The 21,701-nt window shown below is 40.3% G+C and overlaps 2 protein-coding genes across 2 annotated transcripts; one reads left to right on the forward strand and one right to left on the reverse strand.

Moving 5' to 3' along the window:
* The first annotated feature begins 1,511 nt into the window (after positions 1–1,511).
* Positions 1,512–16,838, forward strand: nol6 (nucleolar protein 6). Its single transcript, XM_004072456.4, has 26 exons — positions 1,512–1,676; positions 1,969–2,172; positions 2,622–2,738; positions 2,816–2,995; positions 3,090–3,258; positions 3,410–3,541; positions 3,692–3,855; positions 3,949–4,069; positions 4,161–4,219; positions 4,306–4,407; positions 4,505–4,620; positions 5,392–5,569; positions 5,673–5,795; positions 5,964–6,112; positions 6,884–6,956; positions 7,031–7,171; positions 7,306–7,423; positions 7,541–7,695; positions 12,912–13,075; positions 13,190–13,342; positions 13,456–13,553; positions 13,689–13,813; positions 15,761–15,850; positions 15,943–16,143; positions 16,221–16,322; positions 16,441–16,838. Exons 1-26 carry the CDS (start codon positions 1,647–1,649, stop codon positions 16,588–16,590), a joined length of 3,414 nt encoding a protein of 1,137 aa, XP_004072504.1. The 5' UTR covers positions 1,512–1,646; the 3' UTR covers positions 16,591–16,838.
* Positions 13,906–14,663, reverse strand: LOC100533514 (cocaine- and amphetamine-regulated transcript ch9). Its single transcript, NM_001204795.1, is given in 3 exon segments — positions 13,906–14,142; positions 14,278–14,361; positions 14,432–14,663. Coding segments are annotated over 3 exon segments (411 nt in total). The 5' UTR covers positions 14,651–14,663; the 3' UTR covers positions 13,906–14,034.
* Positions 16,839–21,701: the final 4,863 nt, after the last annotated feature.

A 21,701-nucleotide genomic window follows, 5' to 3' on the forward strand; every position in this document is an offset into this window, starting at 1 on the left:
GGTCAGTGGATAGGATGGGAAGGAGTGGAGAAGAGGAAGTTCTCCTGGAAAGACCTGTGGGAGATGGAGGCGTCCAGGGCAAGCTTTATAATTAGGGCTACCTATGATGTCTTGCCTTCTCCTGCAAATCTAAAACAGTGGTAATCTGGCAAATCTAAAACAGAGGAATCCCTGAGCTTTCTGGCAAGGCCAGATGCCGGGGATCACATCACACTTGAGCCGGGGGTGTCCGTGTCCCTGCGGTGTGGGTTCTGGTCATTGCCCTTGAGTGCTGAAGCCAAATTTCCAACTGTGGCTGAGCCTGGTCGGGCCATGTCTACAAAAACCCTTGTGGGCCCCCTTCTCCCCAGCGTTGGGCCCTCCTGGCGCTGCGGGGGGGCTGCTCTACTGGTTGGGCTGGGGCGGAACTTTCTTTCCCCTCATGCCTCCCTGCTCTCTGGCTCTGGGGGCCTCGTGGCGGTCCTGCTGGTCCTGGCCTGGGTGGCGGATCTGATCGCCCGGGGGGGTTGTTCTCTACCTGCTGTCGTGTGGCATTGGGGGGTTCTGGCTGCCGCGGCGGCGTTCTTGGGGTGGGGATAGCTGGTCACTCTCCCTCCTTCTTTTCACATTCCACCATCCATTTTAGAAGAACAAAAACACTCACTTAAGCACAGGTGTTAGCTCACCTTTGCACTAATAGTTTGCATGATTGATTGAATGAAATATTTCACACTAGTTGGTTTGAAGGCATAAGTGTGCGTATGTGAACACTATCTGTTTTGTGTACATGTTGACATGTGGACATTTTTGCAGCTAACAGGTGTGTTTATAACATTTGAGTGTGTGTGGACAGGCCCCGCCCTTTGAGATTTGAGATTTGTATTACATCTGAACCTTACCGTAATGATGAACGCCCAGTAGCTTGTTGCTTTATGCCGCTTCATGGTTTTCCCCCCCCCCCCCCTCCTATGATCACCCTACTACCCCCCCCCCCCCCCTTCTAACATCCCTCGCTCTTCTTACCTCCTTTCATTTTCCGTCCGGTCCAACACAAAAGATCATCCAAAACAATTAAAATGAATAAAGTTTTTCCTCGATTACAAAAGGGGTTTATTCAGACATACCTCTGGTTTGTTGGAAAATGCATAACCCCTGTTGTTAAAGTAAAATATGTCCAACACAAGAGGCCCTCAGTTCTCATCTGTCTGCCCAGCTGTTGGACAGGACAAGCTAAACAAAATACATTATGGAAGATTTTACTTTACCTTTTTGCATTCACCTCATATCTCTGATGTTCAGATGTGTGTGAAAAATAATAAATTAGCGTTAAGATCTGATACAAGAAGTAAATACGCTTTTAAAGGGAATTTACAAACTTTATACCATGTAATGTTGGTTTGCTCTTTGTAAAATTGCCTCCCACCACAAGGACGGCGCCAAAGATTGAAACCTTGTTTTCTCAACCGAACTCGCAAAAGAAGGCGGTATTTATGAAAATATAAGCCAATGAGAAGTCCGCTATTCAGCCTGAACACCAATCAGTGAAATATCATCATCATTAGCAAGTTAGTTTGTCCCTCAGCACACGTGAGTGTAAAAAGAAGGCGCTGTGTTGGTTATTCATCTTTACATTTCGTTTTTTTCCATTACTTTAACTCCTTTCTGTAATGAAGACGAAAAAGGAGTCAAGTGAGGAGGTATGACCGACATTATTCGCTTTTATTCCATCACTATAACTTTTAAAATGTTTCCCCCGCGGTCGGACGGATGTTTCCCCTAAACTAAAACGAACGATGTCTGTAATAATTAGCAGAAACTGCGTTGTTTCTCTTGTTGAACGTGTCCAGAATGTATTTATTTATTTGGTAGAAATGAATTACTCCCGTAAATAATTTACATGTTAAGTTGAATAGTGGTATTAGACCAGATGCATAACGGTTAACGATTAAATATGACACACACATATTTGTATTTTGTCTGATGTTGCAGATGTTTGTCTCTGGCTCATGTCATGATGAGGATCAGCCTGCTTTCCCAGCCAAAAGGAGCAAACCCGAGGTCCCGTCAGAAGAGATTGTCTATCACCCAGTGAAGCTGTCGAGAAATGACCTCTACAGGCCTCCGTCAGCAGAAGAGTTGAACCAGTTGAAAGAGGCTGAAAGCTTATTTCATTGCAGCCTCCTTAAAATGCAGGTGAGACTTCTGACATAAATTTATAGGAGGAAAAAAACAGTTGAGACGTTTATTTTACTTGACCAATTGCTCAGATGTTCCAGCCTTCTTCTTAAAATCCCTCTCAGATAATCTATTCATCTTTTTCGAAATTGTTCCTAGTAGTCTTTCAATTATGATAATGCCGTTTGTTTGTTTTCTCTAGGACTTAGTTTCTGCAGAGCGCCACTAGTTTATTAGAAATTCCCCTCTGCGGGCCAGTGTATTTTCTATGTTTCAAATAAGTTATATTTCAAACAGCATTTTTTTCCAACTGCTCCTGAGTCAGGAGTACATACTCAGAAGTGCTATTTTGAGCTCAATTTTCTTCATATATGTTGTTCCATCATTAGATAAATGCTATAAGAACATGTTTAAAACAAGATTTTTGTCAGTGGGGCTTTAAAATCCTGGAATGTCATCTCTGACAGATGGAAGAGCTGCTAAAAGAAGTGGTCTTGAGTGAGCGGAGGAGACAGCAAATTGATTCGTTCATTGAAAAAGTCACCAAGTGTCTTCAGGCTGTGCCGACTTTGCCAAAAGTAGAGGTATGTAGTAATAGATTCAAGTCCTTTACTCACATCTACAACAGCAGTTGTAAAATTATCTGACGGTGTGTTTACAGGTAAGCGACCTGTCTTGGCTGTCTGGTCCAGTGAAAGTTCCTTTTCTTCTGATGCCCAAAGCAACAAAAGGAAAGTTCTACATGACCCCACCAGCTTCCATCAATGTGATTGGTAGCTACCCTCTTGGGACATGTATTAAACCCCACATCAAGGTAGACCTGGCTGTCACGATTCCTGCTGTAAGTCTACACATAAAGTCTTAAATTAATTGTTATTAGTTAACTGCAGTTCACACATCCTCTCAATTGCCACCTTTCTTTTTTTCTTTTTCAGGATGTTCTTCAACCAAAAGATTTTTTAAATCAAAGGTATCCAAGGAAGAGAGCTCTTTACCTTGCAGGCCTTGCCCAGCATCTCTCATCCTCCTCTGAAGTTGGTACCTTGCGGTATTCCTGTCTTCATGGGAACCGCCTCCGACCAGTACTTCTGTTGACTCCTCCAGGTACCTTTATTAAAATGTGTAGCACACTTCGCGCATTTGTCACTTTGAACTTTGTGTTGCTCATAAATTCTAAACTTGGTTAGAAAATTTGAATCTTGTTTAAGTTTGATTTTTGGATGCTCCGTGTTGTGATTTTTTTGATTTTATTCAGGTAAAGACTCCAGTTTTACGGTACGTGTTCACGCTTGTCCTCCTCCTGGATTCTTCAAGCCCAACCGTTTCCACCCCCAAAGGAATAATGTCCGGACGGAGTGGTACACTGGAGTGCAGACCGCCCAGCCTGGTAAGACATAAGGTTCTACCTGTTTATCTTTGTAATCTGACTGGGGTGTTCAACAACATCTTTGAATCAACTGTCTACTGTGAGCAAATGATTAGTCTCAAAGTTTCTGTTTAGCTTGGTGTTTAATGAGAGGAAAATTGTTTATTTCAGAGTCCAGTGGCCCTCCCACTCCTCATTACAACAGCTCTGTTCTGGGAGATTTACTGCCCAGAGCTCACCTCCAGTTTCTGTCTGCTGTAAGCTCCCAGTGCTCGGCTTTCACCGACGGCGTGGCTTTACTCAAAGTTTGGCTTCACCAAAGACAGCTTGACCAGGTTGGGAGCTTACTGTTTGGACAGTTGCTTTTTGTATGTTTCTTTCCACTACATACATGTTCATCTCAGACATGACATTTCATTGTCTTGAAGGGCACCGGTTGTTTCAGTGGTTTCCTTGCCTCGATGCTGGTGGCTTTTCTTCTGAGCACTCACAGAATCAGCAACAACATGACAGCCTATCAGCTGCTGCGAAACAGCTTAAACTTCCTTGGTAAGATAACAGCAGCATACATTATTTATGCTATTTACATTTTAACAGTTATAATTTACAAACTTAGCTGTATATAAATATTTCTATTTAGCATCCACAGACCTGACAGTGAATGGAATCAGTCTTGCCAAGGACCCTGACTCTTCAGCTGTGAGTCAACTTTTGCAGGTTTTGTTTTACTTAAAACAAAAAAATGGGGAAATCCGTTCATTTTGTGTTCTTTTTCACCTTCACAGCCTTCTCTGGCTGAGTTCCACAGTGCTTTCCAGGTTGTGTTTGTCGATCCTTCAGGACATCTCAACATGTGCTCTGATATGACTGCTTGTGCTTACAAACAGGTGAGTCTCAGGAAAGCAGCGGTTTGGGTCAACGCTGTGATTTGCTTGATGTTTTGTGGTTTTGACCTGTTTTTTGTTTTGTTTTTGTGGTTTTTAGCTGCAGCATGAGGCGTCTTTGTCAATGCAGTTCTGGGATGAGCCCACTGTAGACGGTTTCCACTGCCTTCTCATGACCCCTAAACCCATGATAAGGACAAGTGACCATGTCTTCCAGTAGGTTTGCTTTAATCAACTAATATACATTAACAATACGGATATATTTTCTGCAACAAAAGGCTCAACACTCCGATCATCTTTTGATCTATTTTAAAAGCGTTTCCAGTGTTCTTTTAATTATGATTATGCTGTATTTAGCCATAATAATAATTTTAAAAAAGTGTCCTTTTCTAGGACATAGTTTCTGCAGAGCAGCAGTAGTTTATTAAAAATACACTTCTTAGCTCAACGTTTTCTTTATTCATTCTGGCATCATCATCACAACAACGTCACAGCCCATCCCACCTGCCCTTTCACAATAAGAGCACATATGAATAATTTCCATTAAAAAAAAAGTAAAGAAGTATTTGTTATTTAACTTTTAAAGGCTGATTCATTTCCGGCTAAGTACTTTGAAGACTTTCCCTGGACAACCTGGAAGTGAACCAAAACTCCAGAAAGTGTTGAAAATGCGCAAATGGAGTCAGAGTGATTGAGGAAAGACCCTCTGGAGCAATTTGAATAAATGTGAACATTTGCTTACAAGCAAAAAGATCTCAAATTTAAAGGTAAAACTTTGAGGAAGGGTGAAAGTATTTGGGTGTTTAACAAATATTGATGCCATGATATTTGAAACACATTGGTCCTGTAAATGTTACCTCTGTCTTTCACATTTCTTTTCAAGACTTTTCCATTGATGCAGACGTAAACATTTGATAGTTTGATTTAAAAAAAGCTGCTAGCTTTATTCTCTGAGCTCATTTGGTTTGTCTTTAAACTCCCGTTCAGGTTGTGCGACCTTGTGAAACTTCAGTCCACCTGCAAGAAACAGAATCTCCTGAATGACCTGATGGATCTCAGTGGAAACTACATCCAGGCGGCGCTCCCGTTTGTTCTGTCGCTGCTTCAGCAAGGACTTGGTCAGAGGATTCACCTGCTCACCCACTCCCTCGCTCCGGATCTTGAGGTTGTAAGAATGGTGTTTTTGAGGGAATAAATGCAGTCTTCTGATCATTTTAAACTATTTTGTTGCCAATGATAATGGAGAAAGATGATCTTTTTGTTTGCAGTGGTCTGTTGAGAGTGATGCCCCAAAATATAAAGCTCAGCCTCCTCTCTCCTTTGGTTTGCTCCTTCAACCGGAGCTAGCATCTTGTATCCTGGAAAAAGGTCCTGCTGCGGACAACCCAAAGGTAGAATCTCTTTGTTTTTATTTAGTCAAGGATTGAATTAGTTCTTTTTTCTATCATGATTGGAGGCGGTCGATTCATATTGTTGCTTTTCCGACTTTCGTAACATGCAAAACCCCATATTTTATTCATTTTCTGTTATTATTAAAAATTCCCTGTTTCTTTTGGCAGGCGGTTGAATTTCGTCAGCTGTGGGGCTCGCGCTCTGAACTGCGCCGCTTCCAGGATGGTTCCATCACCGAGGCTGTGCTGTGGGAAGGAGAGAGCATGTGCCAGAGGCGACTGGTCCCCCAACAGATCGTCACATATTTGCTCCAGGTGTAAGTACTTCAAGAGTGGACTTTTAGGAAAGATTTGATGTTTTGTTTTTTTGTAAAAATATAATATAGAAGTATCATTACTGGTGTGTTTAATTAATCTTTATTAAATCCTAACTTTTAAACATAAGAGGCAAAACAAAGTCTGCAGTTTACTGAAAATGTATGGCTTTTTAATCACATGTTCTATGTATCTTTAAAATACATCAATTTTATATTTAAGTCATTTAACATTTGATAATTTTTTAGCTTGAGGTTTATATATTTTTCTGTTCAGTTTCATCTTTCTCTAAATGATCCTATGGGATATTTTAACTCTAATTGAATTGATTCAGGCCAATGTTTATCTTCAACATTAGCTTGTATTGTGTTTTAGTATCTTGAAGCTTCGTTCCTTGTCTGAAAGCATTTTTTTTTTTTAAATAAACCAAGCCTTCAGTCATCGGGACTAAACAAAATGTCTTATATGTAAAGAAATGAAGATTATTGTAATACCTGACACTGATGGACAAAATTGTTGGTACCCCTCAGTTAAAGAAAGAAAGTCCACAACAATGCTCACTGAAAGACTTGAAATGTTCAAAAGTAACAATAAATTAAAATTTATTGAAAATTAAATAATAAAAATCAGCCATTACTTTTGAATTGTTGATTAACAGAATAATTTCAAATTATGGGAATTGAAGCCGTATGAAGCTATATGTATATGTGCATGGATGGATGGATGCATGCATGCATGGAAAAAAAGATAAAACTGATTTGTTTTTCCCTCAGCCATGCGGACATCCCAGAAGCCTCTGTGCGGCACATTGGAGGGATTGATGACGTTGTTAAAACAGGAAGTGAGGTAATGTACAGTCTAGCTCATCCTCATCTAGAGTGTTTTTTAAGTTTTAAATACCTTTTTTTCTTACTCTTCAGGTGCCCACTACTGGCGAGGAGGAAAGTTTAGTTGTGGTTCAGGCTTATGATGACCTGAGCAGGAAATTGTGGAACCTGGAAGGGCTTCCTCTCTCTATAACTGCAGTGCAAGGCGCCCATCCCGCTCTAAGATACACACAAGTAAGGCTTCTTGGTCACAATGATGCAATGCTCTTTCCAGTGCTGTAGGAAACTGTACAGTGCTAATTATTTATCCTAAAACATGTTTGCATTTGACTTTTTAAGAGTTGTAATACGTCTGCTGTTCCTCACAGGTATTTCCACCTCGGCCACTAAAGGTGGACTATTCCTTCTTTGACAAAGAAAAGATTTCCAGATCCCTGATTCCAAAGGAAGGCAAACCTTGTCCAGCATACATCACTCCCATCACAGGTTATTTCTTCATCCATTAGCCACTCGAAAAGTGTTCTGGTCTTACTTTGGATATCAACTTGGTGTCTCTGGATCAACATGGAGTCTTTTTATTTTTTTCTGGTTTTGTTCTTGCAGTGATCTGTCACATGGAGGGAAGTGGAAAATGGCCTCATGACCGTCTGGCGATCCGTCACATCCGAGCCGCCTTCCATATCCGACTTGCTGAGTTACTGAAGAAGCAGCACAATTACACATGCAGAGCCTGCCCTTCACATCTGGACGTCTGGAAGGTGTGTTTTCGTACTCCTCTCATTTTTTTGTGTTGTTTAAACACATTTTAGGAGAGCCAGGCTGAGGAAAGGGACAGAATCTCGATAAGGTGAGATAAAGAGGAAAACGGATAAAATCGGATGATTACATGAGCGCGGGGGGGTGGAAGTAACTACAACTATGGTTATTAAAAGCCCACAATCCTCAGGTTGTGGGAAATCTAATCAGCTCAGTAACGGCCCAGTAACAGACAGGCTTTGTTTTGTTTTATTTTATCTTATTTAATTTCGTGCGTGCATGAGTTTGTTTTTAAAGTGCTAGATATAGTTGTCGTCTACTTCAATGAAAATCCAATTTTCATTGGTTTTTACCAGTGCTGTCATGTGACAAATTTTTTTGTGTGCGATTAAGTAATCATGATCCGTAATTCATTAATCAAATTAATTTATTTGTATTCTAATGGTTGCCGTGAAAAGTCTCATTTTGGATGCATTTTTTATTTACATTTGTGACCCAGTGGCACAGCAAAAGATCAAAATATAATTTATATGTTATTTTTTTTATTATTATAACAGACTTTCAATCTTTACGTCTACACCACGGATTTCTTTCAATAAAAAAAAAACAAAAAACCTTAAGGTCCAGACTTCTGAGCAATCCAAAAAATATTAACAAGCTTCTTATTAATAGCTTACCTTAATACATATGTTGACACATCTTATTCCACGGTTTATCATCTCATGCTATAAGCTCTCCACGTGCCCCATTAACTTATGATGACAAACACCTCGTCAGGGTTTATCTTTTACATAAAAGATAATATTTGTGGCATATTTATGGCATTGTTTTGGCTTAATTCTGTTAAGAAACTACAAAGTCGCATCACAGCAGTGACAGGCGCTTGTTACCTAAAGGGACACCGACAGTGAAGTCAAATAACAAATAAAAAGTTTATACAAGTAAACAGTTGGACTCTTGTTTTATATTTGAGAACACAACAAGAGTTTTAGACCAAAAATGAGATTTAACGCAAAAAAATAACGCGCTAATTTGTCTGTCATAATTTGTCTGTCATTAATCACGATTACTTTGATAATTTGACGCCACGCCCCTAATTTTTACACCTGCATGCCTAATTCCATGAACATTTTTGAAGTTAAAAATGTCAAAATATTAGCATACATTTATTTCAAGTAGATCAATAAGATAAGGGGAAAAGGAAGGAAAAGTGTTGAACTAGAAGAGAGCAATAAGAATGATCAACCATAAAAGTTTAGAAAAAACCACTGCAACGGCAACACGAAGGAGGCTGTAAGGGCAGAGAGTTTAGTTTAGTTTAGTCTGTTTTTAGTTAAGTTTAGTATTCTCCAATTGAATAAATCCATTTATGGTCCTTTTGATTTTATGTTTACTTTACAATTATTGCTACGAAGCCCATTAAGACGACTGTTGTTGTGAATTTGGGCTATACAAATTGAATTGAATATAGAATATATGCTTCTGTTACAGACTACCGTAATTTCCGGACTACAAGCCGCTACTTTTTTCCTGCGCTTACAGCCCTGCGGCTTTTTCAGTGACGCGGCTAATTTATGGATTTAATTGGCGGCCGCCGTGTACGTACTTTCGAACTCAGTGAATAGTTTGAACTCTCTATCCAACTCCAAGCACGAGGCATTTCTTTTCAACACACCTCTTGGCAGCCAAACAGCATGGACTTGACTTTAGGTCTTAGACACTTCAGTCATGCTTCAACAAAACGAAACACGCATGCCCGGCCGCATCCCAGAATCCTTTGGGGCCATTAGACCCAACGTGCACGTGATCGCCGCTACAATATGATGAAGCTTTCAAGTTAAAAGCAATCGTTAAAAGCAGCGTAAAAAAGTCCACCGTCACCAACGGGTTTTGAATAGCCGGTTTGCTGCGTGACGGAGAGAACAGCGCATGGAGTGAATTTACACTCCATTTACGGTTTCTAAGGAAACCGTAAAAGCGGAATTTTGCTTTGAAAAGCTCACAGCCTCCGTGTGAGTTGGAGACATCTTCTCCTCCTGCTGCTCTTATAGAGCTGCGGGGCCGATGGCAGTCTGATGGCTCCCACACGTAACAACGCATCCGCCCCTCATACACAAAACGTACAGTATTAAGTCCGATTGCTTTGCACAGACACGATTTGCTCGGTCCACCGGCGCAATGGGGACGAAGTCCTCCTAATTGAAGCCGCCCTGGCCAGAGGTGTCGGAGTAGATAGGAAGGGGAGACAAGGAGCGCGCGGGGCGGGAGCGGAGCGCAGAGGCGTCCGCGGAGTGCAGAGGCTTCTGAATTCTGACGCACGCGCCACGCTGAGGCGCGCGTATCGCGCTGAGGCGCGCGCTTTTCAGTCGCCGCTGCTTTATTTTACCGGTGTGTTTTTTAACCAGCCCTGTTACTCCCATAACGCTGCCGCGACACAAGCGGAAGGAGAGCTTTACCCGTTCACCCCTCCATGCACTGCTGATACTTGCTCATTCTTAAACACATACAACAGTATGGCGAGCCGTGCGTTGGCCCCGCCTTTAGCCCCTAAAGGCCCGTACACACCGGGACGAATATTCGCCAGGCGTTATTCGCCAGCGTTTTTCGCCACGTTTTTTGTGTTCACACCCAGGCGATTTTCGCTGACGATGAGCCGAGCGAACATGCAATTTCATTCCCTGACATTAGATGGCGCTTAATGTAAACAGAAATACTTCTGTACACAAGGTGGCGCTGCGCAACTTTACGCTTCTTAAAGTCGCTTTTCCCTCAGAAGAAGAGAGCAAGTATTTACGCGCTTGTCAGAATCATACAAAGAAAACGTGAATATTTCAAGCACCAGTTGGAGCAACTGGTGCTTGGTTCGGGGATATTTTAGAATGTCCGTCATTATTTCTTCGCTGCTGTGTAGACGCTACTCGGCGTCTATCTTCTTCGCTGGTATGTGTGCTCAGCAAGGCAGTTTTGTGTTTGAGCGCCCCCAAGTTGTGTTTTACTGTAACTTCAGAAGCTCCAGACAGGTGTGCAAAAGCGCCATTCTCATTGGTCGAATAGATTTCGACGCGACGCGTCGAAAAAAAAAAACGAACCGGAGGCGTTTTTTTTTTTTTTTGACGCTCTGACGCGTGGCGTTTTTTCGCGTCGGTGTGCACACTCTCATTGGTGCCCTTTGTTTAGTCACGAGGCGTTAAACGTCGGCGAAAATCGCCGGCGAAATTGGTCCAGGTGTGAATGGGCCTTAAGACTCATGGGAAATGTGGAATCGCGGATGTAAATTTCCTCATCATAACTGAGGGATGTAATGTTGATTATATGGTTACTGTTTGTAATTTTATGTATGATACCTAGATTGTCAATAAGTAAAAAAAAAAAAAAAAGAATGAAATAAAAACACCATAACTAAGGAACTTGTGAACAGAATACAGGTCCATGCTGTTTGACAGATATCGATACACTCAAATGCATGAGCCAGAGGCAAAGCTGGTTACACCCACAACGTACTAATGAACTGCACTCACTCTGGGATGCTGGCCGTGATCTGTCAGGATGACAATATCGCCTAACACATGCGCGGCTTGTACTCTGACGCGGCTTGTGTATGTATAAAAGTAGTTAAACACGTAAAAATGGGTGGGTGCGGCTTGTAATCGGGTACGCTTTGTAGTCCGGAATTTACGGTAATCAAGTTCCTGTCATTGTTGGAGAAAGCCTCATGTCTGGGTCGTGTTTTTTAAACAGAGAGCTAGTAGTGAAGGATAATCAAATGTTGTTTCACCTTTAGTCTTACTATTTTTATACCCTAAATGTTTCCATTAAAAGATGATTAGACTTGAGAAAGCAGTGTTTTAAGTTTACCGTATTAGTTTGTTGAAAGTAAAAATGTGTGGGTTACAAATGAAACCTACATAAAAGTGAGTTGTTGCCAATCAGTTTGTCTGAATCTACTTTGATGGAGGTCCATGTTCATTTTAAGATTGCAAACAACAACTCTGTTTATCTTGGAATAGCTGTGACAGGGGAAATCTGCTGCCTTTATAGGGAAAACTTTCATAAATTAAAGTCAACAATACAACCGGAGTTAATAAAATGGTCTCCCCTATACCTCTCACTAGTTGGGAGAGAATATGCAGTAAAAATGTCAGTAATGCCTAGATTTCTGTATTTATTTCGGTGCGTCCTGGTATGCATTACTAATGCTAAAAAAACAAAACGCGTCTTCCAGAAGAATATTTGCAGAGAAGAGAATGAGATGGTGGGCTATCTCTTACAAATTTTTGTCAGCATTATTGGGCTGCTAATTTCTGTTGCATGTCTTCTTGGACACACCACTCAACACGGGTAGAGATGGAAAAGCTGTCCTTTGGATTTCTATCATTGTCATATGTAATGGGTGCATTACTTCCATTATCTAAACCCCTGGCAGTTCATAATCCTGTTGTGCGTGACTCAATTAAAATAGTTCATCAATTTAGGAAACACTTTGGGTATTTAGGAATCAGTCTATTTACCTAAACGGCATCAAATCCTTCCTTTCCACTCTCATTGTCAGATGCCACTTTTCAAAGAGGCCACCAAGCAGGTCTGAAGTGCTTCAACGATTTATTTACCAAACCAATTTGCATCTTTTCAACAACTAATTGGTATAATCTGCCAGCATAACACTTCTTTAGATATTTAAAGGTGTGTCATTTTAATGTGACCTCCACTTCAGGTTTTCCAAACAAACCTCTCAAGAATGTTTTGGATGACATCCTTAGAAAGAAGTCTTAACATGTTTCCATACATATCTCTCTCCGTGCACACCATTAAAACATCTTGGGAAAATACTATAAATATATTAAACAACGAAAGTAAATGGGAGCTGGTTTAGCTCGTGCTGGTTTGCGGTGCCTTCCGTCCGTGAAACCAGGGTTCAACTCCGGGCTGCTCCCTGTTCCCTTCTCTACTTCTGTGCCGGTCCCAAGCCCGGTTGCTTTGAGAGGGTTGCGTCAGGAAGGGCATCCGGCGTAAAACATTGCCAAGTTTACCGTGCGACTTGATCGCTGTGGCGACCCCTGATGGGAAAAGCCGAAAGGGAAGCAGCAAACAACGAAAGTAAAAATGTGACTGAAGTAGGTCATGTAAGGAATTTCAGGTCATCGCTGGTGCCCTGTGAGGTTTGTGTGGGTCAGTGAAGTGGGGTCTGGATAACATTTTGTGCCCATCTGCTGCTGGCTAGGAGGGCTTGGCGTTTCGAATCCAGGTGGCGTACCATCGTGAGCCTCAGGTGCTGAGGGAGAGCGTGACGCCAGAGGGCCTGCTGGTGCTGAGGGACAACGAGGAAGCTCAGCAGCTGGAGGTGGCCACCATTCACAAACCTCTACTCACCAGCACATTACACGGGTAAATTAGAGAAGAGTTCGTCTTTCCAAATGGCTAAAAATGCACGCTTTTACAAAAATGCCGTTTTTTTCTCATATTTTCTTTGCTCTGCTCCTCTCGTGGTGGTTCATGCAGGCTCCAGCAGGAGTATTCGTGTTTCGGCGCTGTTTGCCGCCTGGCTAAGCGCTGGCTGGCAGCTCAGCTCTTCAGTGATGATATCACAGAGGACACAGCAGATCTGCTGGTGGCGTCACTGTTCCTGCAGCCTGCTCCCTTCACTCCTCCAGGGTAACCACTTCCTTTAAATTTTTAAACAAGGTTCTAATACCAGGAAACTACTTTCTCCCAGATTCCCTGTTTGGCCCACAGATCATGTGACCCAGTTTGTCTGTTGTCCTCAGTTCTCCCCAGGTGGGCTTCCTTCGTTTCCTTCATCTGCTCTCTTCCTTTGAATGGAGGAACAACCCGCTGATCGTCAACCTCAACAACGAGCTCACAGGCAGGGCCTTAACACACACACAAACACTCCTGACCCCCTTTCTATTTACACTCTCTGCATACTTTAACATCCTGCTCTTCCAACTTCTCCGTCTCTGCCAGTTACAATGATTGTTCTTGTCTCTGTCACGTGCAGCTGCAGACTACACAGAGATCAAGAATGGCTTCATGGCCTCCAGGGAGTCTTTGCCTGTCATGTTCATAGCAACGCCTAAAGACAAAAAGTCATCTATGTGGACCAAACGAGCCCCTACTGTGCAGGTCAGTGCACACAAACACAGTCGCAGCTCCAGACATTAAAAAGTAGGAAACTTTCCAGTGCTGATTATTTATCCTAAAAAGCTTCAAAAATGCAATCAGAGCTTTATTTGCACAGTATATTTAGTAAAAAAAACAATTGTGTTCAAGAGTTACACCATCAAATATCATTTCAGGCATCCAGCTTATATATTATTTTTACATAACTTGTTAGAAGTGGAGAATCAGAAGCATCTGTGGAGAAAGGAGTTGCATGTCCGGGGCAGAGAGCAGTCGCACAGTTTTCCAATCCGGGAGCCTTTTCTTAACGCACACTGTTCCCCTGGCTCACACTGAAAATACACAAACTACATTCATCATTTATAAACTCATTTGAATGAGTGCTCAAAAAATTCTGGAGAAATCCTGATGCATTTCTAGAAACAAATTCTATTCTCCTTTAAGATTTTGAGGTCCCTAATACTTACCACAGGGAGATACCCATGCTTTTTTATCAGAGCAGGAAATTGAATGCTTTGAAGTCTTTCCAAAACCTGGTGTAAATCACTGATCTGGAAAAAAAAAATCTGATTTCAGTAAGATGGAGAGTTGGTTTTGTTTAGGTGGAATGCTGTAGCTCACCAGCTGCTTTTCATTGCCGTCCTCTACTGTGGCCAAATCTTTCAGGTATTTTGTTTTGTACTCCTCTGTCTGGATGTAACCGTAGCTGGAAAAGCCTCCAGTGGCTCTTAATAGAGTCCAGAAGAGAAGCACAACCCAGGCTTGCATGGTGCGCAGCTGACCCAGATAAGTTTCCTGCAGCAAGTGCGACCCCAGACCATGCGGAGGCTCTCCCAACATCCTCCTTTATATTGGAAGCACAGATCAGGAGCAGTGCGTTCTGGGATGTCCTAACCGAGACGTCACCTCCAGCTTTGTTTACTCTAAAGTCACTTCTAATTTTTTTTTTTTTTTTTTTACCGAAAATAAAACAATGATAAAATTTATAACCCCACCTTTACACATTTTAAAGGTTTGAACTGTTTATTATTGGATTATTTAATGTCAGTAACCTAGTGAAGAGACTTTGTTTCAGAAAGAAAACGATTGATTGGAAAAAAAAGTTTACGGTCTCCTGCAATCCTCTGAATTACCACTAGAGAGCAGAGAGTTTTTACCTTGCCTCAGGATGTGGGCGTTTAGAAGCTTAAATGAGGCATCCAACTGCATGACACTAAACCCTATTTTTGTGCCAGATTCTTGTTTATTTGCAAAGTTGCAGCCAAAACACTCAACTGGGCTACGATTCATCATTGTGTCGAAAATGAAGGGTTTGGAGTAAAATCCAGATCAGATGGTAGCTTTGTAAATTACACAACAAGTCTACGGACAGTAACAAACAACGGGGTGTGACTGTCCTGAAGTCAATTTATTGGTCTGTTTTTGCACTCTGTACTGGCGCTTTACTGGAAGACAAAGGAAATCACAGAATTCAGGTTATGCAAGATCTTCAGTCTGAGCAGCAAACTGCTAAAATCCTTTCACGCTTTATTTTCCATCTGCTTTTGATGTTTTTGTAAGATAGTGAGTGATAGAAGTGACTCAGTTGGGCATTTATTGTGATAAACCTTAGCATAACAACTAATAATAAACCTATAGAGCAGGTTATAAATAAGTTGTATGGTTGTTTTTTAAATCAGAAGCCCACATAAATGATCTTGAGTATTTTTTTTTCTTTTTTTTTTTCTCAGTTCCTAAACAAAACTGTCAACAGCGACTTTCTTGGCCTGATGGAAGCATTCCTCATTTGTTTTTCATTATACTTTCTTCTTGAAAAATCTTTTTTGATTCCACACAGAGCTTAGTCATTAGTTCCAGTTGGTTATAATTAGTAAACATTGTGTAAATCTAATGAAGACAACGTCAGAAAGCGGTCAAAGAAAGGCCTTCAGCCGGCTGGTGTTGTTTCAGATGCTGCAGCGAGTGATGACAGTGGCTGCAGAAAGCCTGAAAGTCCTGGAGCGTCAGCTGATGGATGGCAAACAGTTACAAGATGTCAGGGTGGGTAGAGAGCTGTGGTTTGATGGTAAATGCTGAGTCTAGTAGAAAGCTTAGCATTTGGACAAACACGTCCCGCCTGTTTGTCTCTTTAGGTTGTGATGCGTCCGCCCCTGGATGCCTACGACGTTTTGATTCACCTCAACCCAAAGCAGGTGCCCCTGCTCAGCCAGGCCGTCGACCCCCCGTCTGTCAACTTCAGCAGAGGCGTCACGGCCCAGAGTGCTGCCCAGTCTGGGGGGTCTCTGCCAGTAATTGACTACAACCCTGTGTTCCTTTACCTGTTAGAGCTCAGAGTAAGTTTGGAGTTTTATTAGTTGAAAGGATACTTTACTGTGACAATTTTATTAGAGAATTTTTTATTTGTTTTTAGGAAGCGTTTGGAGACCTGGCCCTCTTTTTCTGTGACCCCTATGGAGGAACAGTGATTGCAGTTTTATGGAAACCGAAGGCCTTTGCTCCTGCACCTTTTAAGGTGAGGCCTTTACTAAAATGTGCTGATTAAAACCAAAAAAGGTTTGCTTGGTGGATTAAAAAAACAACGTACAATTGTTTGTATTTGAGCTGACATGTCCTCATCCGTCACTCATCAGACCTCGCAGGTGTCTGCCAGGACCGTGAAGGTGACCGGCAATGAAGCAAAAACCCTCCCCAACGTTGAAGCTATACTGGAGGACTTCCGGGTGCTTGGAAAGGATTTGGTCAAATCAGTGGAGGCCAAAATGGACAAATGGTCATTTTAGATGCTTGAAAACCTCCATATCAAGATCCGTGTGTTAAGAAGAGGATTTTGTGACTTGATGACACCTCACTAAAATAGAACAAAGAAATATACATGAATAATCAAAGGACCTTTTGTTGGAACTTTTCTTTTTAAATAATAAAGATAAAAAATAATGTATGTTAATACAGAATGCAAATCTTGACTGCAAGTTTTAATTGAAGTTGTTTATACGTTTTAAAAAAATAAATGCATTTTTTGTCGCTAAATTCTCAACGTCTTTGACATCTTTGGCTCTACATATAAAATCATATTTAATGTGTATAAACTATATGAGTGACATCATCATGGAAAACGACTTCACCTTTTTTTTTTGTTTTTTTTTTTGCGATATGCCGTGTTGGAGTCAGATGACATCACTAAACAGTGATTGGTCTGAGTTAACATTTTTATGGCAACCACTCAACCTAATCATGAGTAAGTTTGTTGGAAGTCCACACCCCTACCACTGAAAACAAGAGAATCTGTCAATCAAATGTTTTGAATGACTTGAGACCACATAATTTTTTTGAGGCACCTGACTGATTAGGTTATAACTTGAATAACTCCCTACAAAAAAGTTAAGATTAGCCAGAGCATGTTAAAAAAGGTTGCAGAGCAATGATTATTCTGACAGATATTCAATTCATTCAGAATCATAATAGCCTAGAAGATTTTGGCTTCTTGGAGCCAGCGGGTACTTCCTGTTTGGAACAAGAGGGACAGAAGGTCACTCAGTCTAGTTCTCTTATCCCTTGTGCTATCTTAGACAACCCCACCCTTACATTGACGTGTTCTCCCCACCATGATAAAGGTGGAAAGTTTTCACGTAATCCATAGACACCAGTGAGGTTCACAAATCATTGAAGAAAAAAGGTTCAGAGCACTGTCTAGTGGGTCTAGATGACTGCAACTTTTTATGTTAAAATGCCTAGGATAGCACAAGGGTTACACAGTCTGAACAAAAACACGAAAGATATAAACATAAAAAAAGCCCTACGATTACATTAGTTGGCTTTTATCCACCCCCTCCCTCTACTGCAACCTTATTGTGGAGGCCCAGGGAAAGACCCAGGATGTCCCGCAGGAACCATGTCTCTCCACCTGCTTGGGAGCGCCTTGGGGTGACTTCAGCAGAGCTCCGAAAAGTTTCTGTGAAAGTAAATCTAAACATCTCTTTCAACTGCAGCCCCTGTGACTTGCCTTTGGATAAACAAATGATTGATGGAAGTTTTCAACACATCGTTCCCAACAGTAGCTTGAAATTCCTGTTTTTTCCAAGTAACCAGTCTTTTCTTGGGTAACTTTAGCTCATCCTTGTTTCCAAGACTACATAGGCTAATTGCTCTTCTTAGAAATGTATTTCATCATTTTAAATGGCGTGAGAGCAAAACTTGGCCTAACAGTTTTCGTTCTTTTCAATGTGCCCATCATTTAGCATTGCTTTTATCAAATTTTCTAATTTGTTAAAATCTAAGTTATTATTATTTTTAAGTTATTTTGGTTCAGTTGTTTTTGCTAATGTCACTTTCCTCTTTAGAAGAAAACTCCTTTTTTGGTCTTCACCAATGTCACAAATTTTATTTTATTTTATTTTGAAAAAATGATCTTGCATGGCAAATTTGCATGCTGTGACTTTTTGGTAAATTTCCAAGCATCAATTTCTTGTTCTACTGGTATTTATTTATTTATTTATTTTTTTTTTGGAGTTCGGCTCATAAAACCCTTCTCAAAGGACTGTTCTTTTCTTTTTCTACATTTTATTTCCTATGCATGTGCCCATAAACCTTCAAAATGTTCAAATTCCACCCCCTTTTTTTATCAGTTCACAAACAGGTTTGCATTAAATTGTGGATTTTTTTCTTCTTTAACAAAAATAAAACACAACTTGCCCTCAAACTGCTCTTGTAGTCTTAAAACACCTGAGAGTTCCCTTTTTGTTCTGGTTTGTTCAGACACATCACTTGCTGCTGGCAGTTGTTTCCTAATTCCTCGGCCAGACTTGCTGTTTGATAAAATCTATATTCCTCTGCATTTTGCAATATGTCACATTAACTCTTAAGTCACCCATAAGGTCTAGGATTAATTCTAAGAAGCAATCCCCTCACGACCAAGCCTAATGCCACATTTTTGGATTTATTGTTTCCTGCAAACCACTGCTAAACCACATGGATTATTTGCCCAAAGTGTGCTAGACAAACATGGAGGCGCTTGTCTCAAACCCTTTTAAAAAAATATTACAACCTCTCTTTGGAATGCACTTAACACAGTGAAATGCTCTATCCCTCTAAGTTACTTTAAAAGTTCAACTCAAAGAAAGAGACACTTTTATTCCCTACTACTTTTATGTGACTTCTTGTCTTGGTTGATACAATTTTGCAATTGTTCCTTTATTTTTTGGATATAGTTTTGTTTTAATGTCTAAACCTGAAAAGTTCTATTTCCAAAAACAGGTGATTTATTTTTATTTTTAACAAAGTATTTGGTTGATGCATGTGCAACGACTATTGCTTCTTTTAAATATACTTCCTGATTACATGTTTTTTCAAACCATAAAATTATTGCAAAAGAATACACAGTATGTAAATAAAACGTGTTATACTGAGCTCAACAGCACTTTATTTTTTATTACCCATAATGTAACTGAAATTTGACAGAAACAGCGTGTTCCATATAACTTCAGTCAAAACTGCAAGCATTTATTAATGGTCTGAACACTAAATCTAAGGCTCTAAATGCCTGCAGTTTGACACTCGAAACTCTAAGGTTACATTACATTTGTCTATTGATGTACAGGCTACCTTGTCACCACCTGTCCAAAAACCTCCAGGAAAAGAATTTTGAGATAAAAACATGTCAAATTTATCTGCCTATAGGTAGAAATGTGAGCATTCCTGGAAAGTATTACTTCAGTTGATGTTATTCCTAGAAGTGAGAAGTCTTGTTTCAACAGGCACAACCACCAAATTACCTGAACAAAGATGTTTTTTTTTATCTTAATCTTGAATGTCAAAAGGTAGCTGTTGCTATGCATCTGTTACCGTGTTATGTTATGAAAGCATTGTGGTGTAGTTTCAGTTCAGTGAAAAGTAAAAAAAACAAAACAAAGAAAAAGTCATTTTATGAAAGTCTCATAAAATGAAAGACCCGAATATTCTGTTTTTTCCACTATTTAAAATAAATGTTTTTAATAGATAAAAAGGGGAATGAATGAAAATGAAAAGCAAAACACACCAAGGTTAAGTTTGGACTGTTTTCCAATACAGGCAGATTTTTAAGGGGATATAAAGAGGATCACTGACTAAATAGATCATCCCAGGACCCAGACGGCGAACACTATAACTCTGCCTGTGTTCCTAAAACACCCCGAATACATCTGTTAGAGGATTGTGAAATATGAGAGAAGGCCAGGCAGGGATTGGGGAATGAATGCTAAAAATCACTCAGAGCCAGGCTTAAAAGACTAAAATGTTAGAGATAGTATGGAATGTCTTGGTTTAAGATAAAAGCCAGTCTAAGTTCTGCATCATCTGGTGTCTATAAACATATGTTCCTGGAGCTGGCAGCCCATAAAGTTTTCTGTATGCGATCCAAGGGTAGAAAGATAAATGTTTTTATGTTCTATTTTCTAGAAAGAAAGAAAAATTTGCATTGCTTGAATATTTCAAGGTGGTAAACATAGTTTTTATGTGAAATCCTTGGAGACAGACTGCTCAAAACAGAGATTTTTCTTTGGTAGTCCAACAAGCTAAAAAAAAGTGGTTTCCCTGTTTATAAGCTTTTTTATGCCATTATTGATCCATTCTGCATGCAGGTTATAGTTTTGTATGAGTAAATATCTCAGAACTGTTGTATTAGGTGTCAACATTAAAAAAATAAAGGTTTTGTGGTAAAAAGTTCTGCTTTTGTGCTGTACAGAAATCTAAAGTTTCTCTGAAATCCTCAAGTTCCCGTCTTCATTCCCTCGTCTCTAAGAAATGATGGTTTTATTAGTCACTAAATTTTATAATGATGACAGAATTCAAAGTGAATTTTGTAACCAGGAAAATGTGCTTTCAAGTGATCGTTGTGGGTGAGCCAGTGAAGTGACAGTTGGGGTGTGTAGCAGACAAACAAATCTGACGCCAGGTTTGCAGGATCTTATTGACACCAATATTCTGTACTTTGATAAAGTCAGCCCAATTAGGTTAGATAAGGGATCTACAGCACTATCAGGGAATCAAATGTAGTTTTGGTAGCAAGATGCTCGAAGTCCACCTGTTGTGTTCTAGTCAGCCCTCAGATTAAGGCTGATCTGGCCCCCGTGTGCAGAGAAGCGTTTGGGCAGCTGTTTGCAATGCAGAGACATTCAGAGTTGTTGAGTCCTTAGAAAATAACAAAACCTGAACTCATGAGTCCAGACCTTGACTGTATAAGAGAACTGGACTGAGTGACAACCTCCCCACTCGCAATCCAAATATGAACTACCTGCTGGCTCCAAGAAGCTGAAATCCCATAAGTCTATGGGATGCCCAGTTTAGTTTAGTCTGTTTCGTTTAGTCAGCTATTTTTTGACTGATTCTATGTGTTGTACTATTATTGAAGCCCGTTGAGACAACTGTGTTGTAATATTGGTTTAAATAAATAAAACTGAATTGAAACAGATTAAATTGTTGGAGTTGGGTATATTTTGAATTTTTGATCGCCCGATGTCTTTCACGAGACAGAACAAGCTAAACAACTCAAATAGAGCAAACTTGCCACAAAACTTCCGGTAAACAGATATTTTTAGGATGCATTGTTTTGATCCTCTCACCTTGAGGGAGAAATCTATTAAAAGTGAGCGTATTGAGACAGATAATCAACAGATCACCGTCTAAGCAAAGCTTTTAATTAAAAGGACTCAAAGAGATTTAGACCACTTTGCAAAGGTGAGTTAGATCATTTCCGAAACAGAACTTTATTTTTTAATTACTTTAAAATAGTTTGACATTTTTAATTTCTGTTTTTCATTGGATTTTTTTTAAATGAGACACCATGTCAACTAATCTAATAGAATATTCCAGAAATTAAATAAAATATTCAGCAACTCAATTTTCTTCCATGTTAAAATAT

This window comes from Oryzias latipes, chromosome 9, assembly GCF_002234675.1.
Source record: "Oryzias latipes chromosome 9, ASM223467v1".
In the NCBI taxonomy this organism is placed as follows: Eukaryota; Metazoa; Chordata; class Actinopteri; order Beloniformes; family Adrianichthyidae; genus Oryzias; species Oryzias latipes.

Bases quoted from the DNA above. Each gene is read 5' to 3' on its own strand.
- nol6 (XM_004072456.4), top strand. From the start codon at position 1,647: ATGAAGACGAAAAAGGAGTCAAGTGAGGAG. The intron at 2,173-2,621 runs GTGAGACTTCTG...CATCTCTGACAG, and splicing joins GCAGCCTCCTTAAAATGCAG to ATGGAAGAGCTGCTAAAAGA. The intron at 2,739-2,815 runs GTATGTAGTAAT...GTGTGTTTACAG, and splicing joins CGACTTTGCCAAAAGTAGAG to GTAAGCGACCTGTCTTGGCT.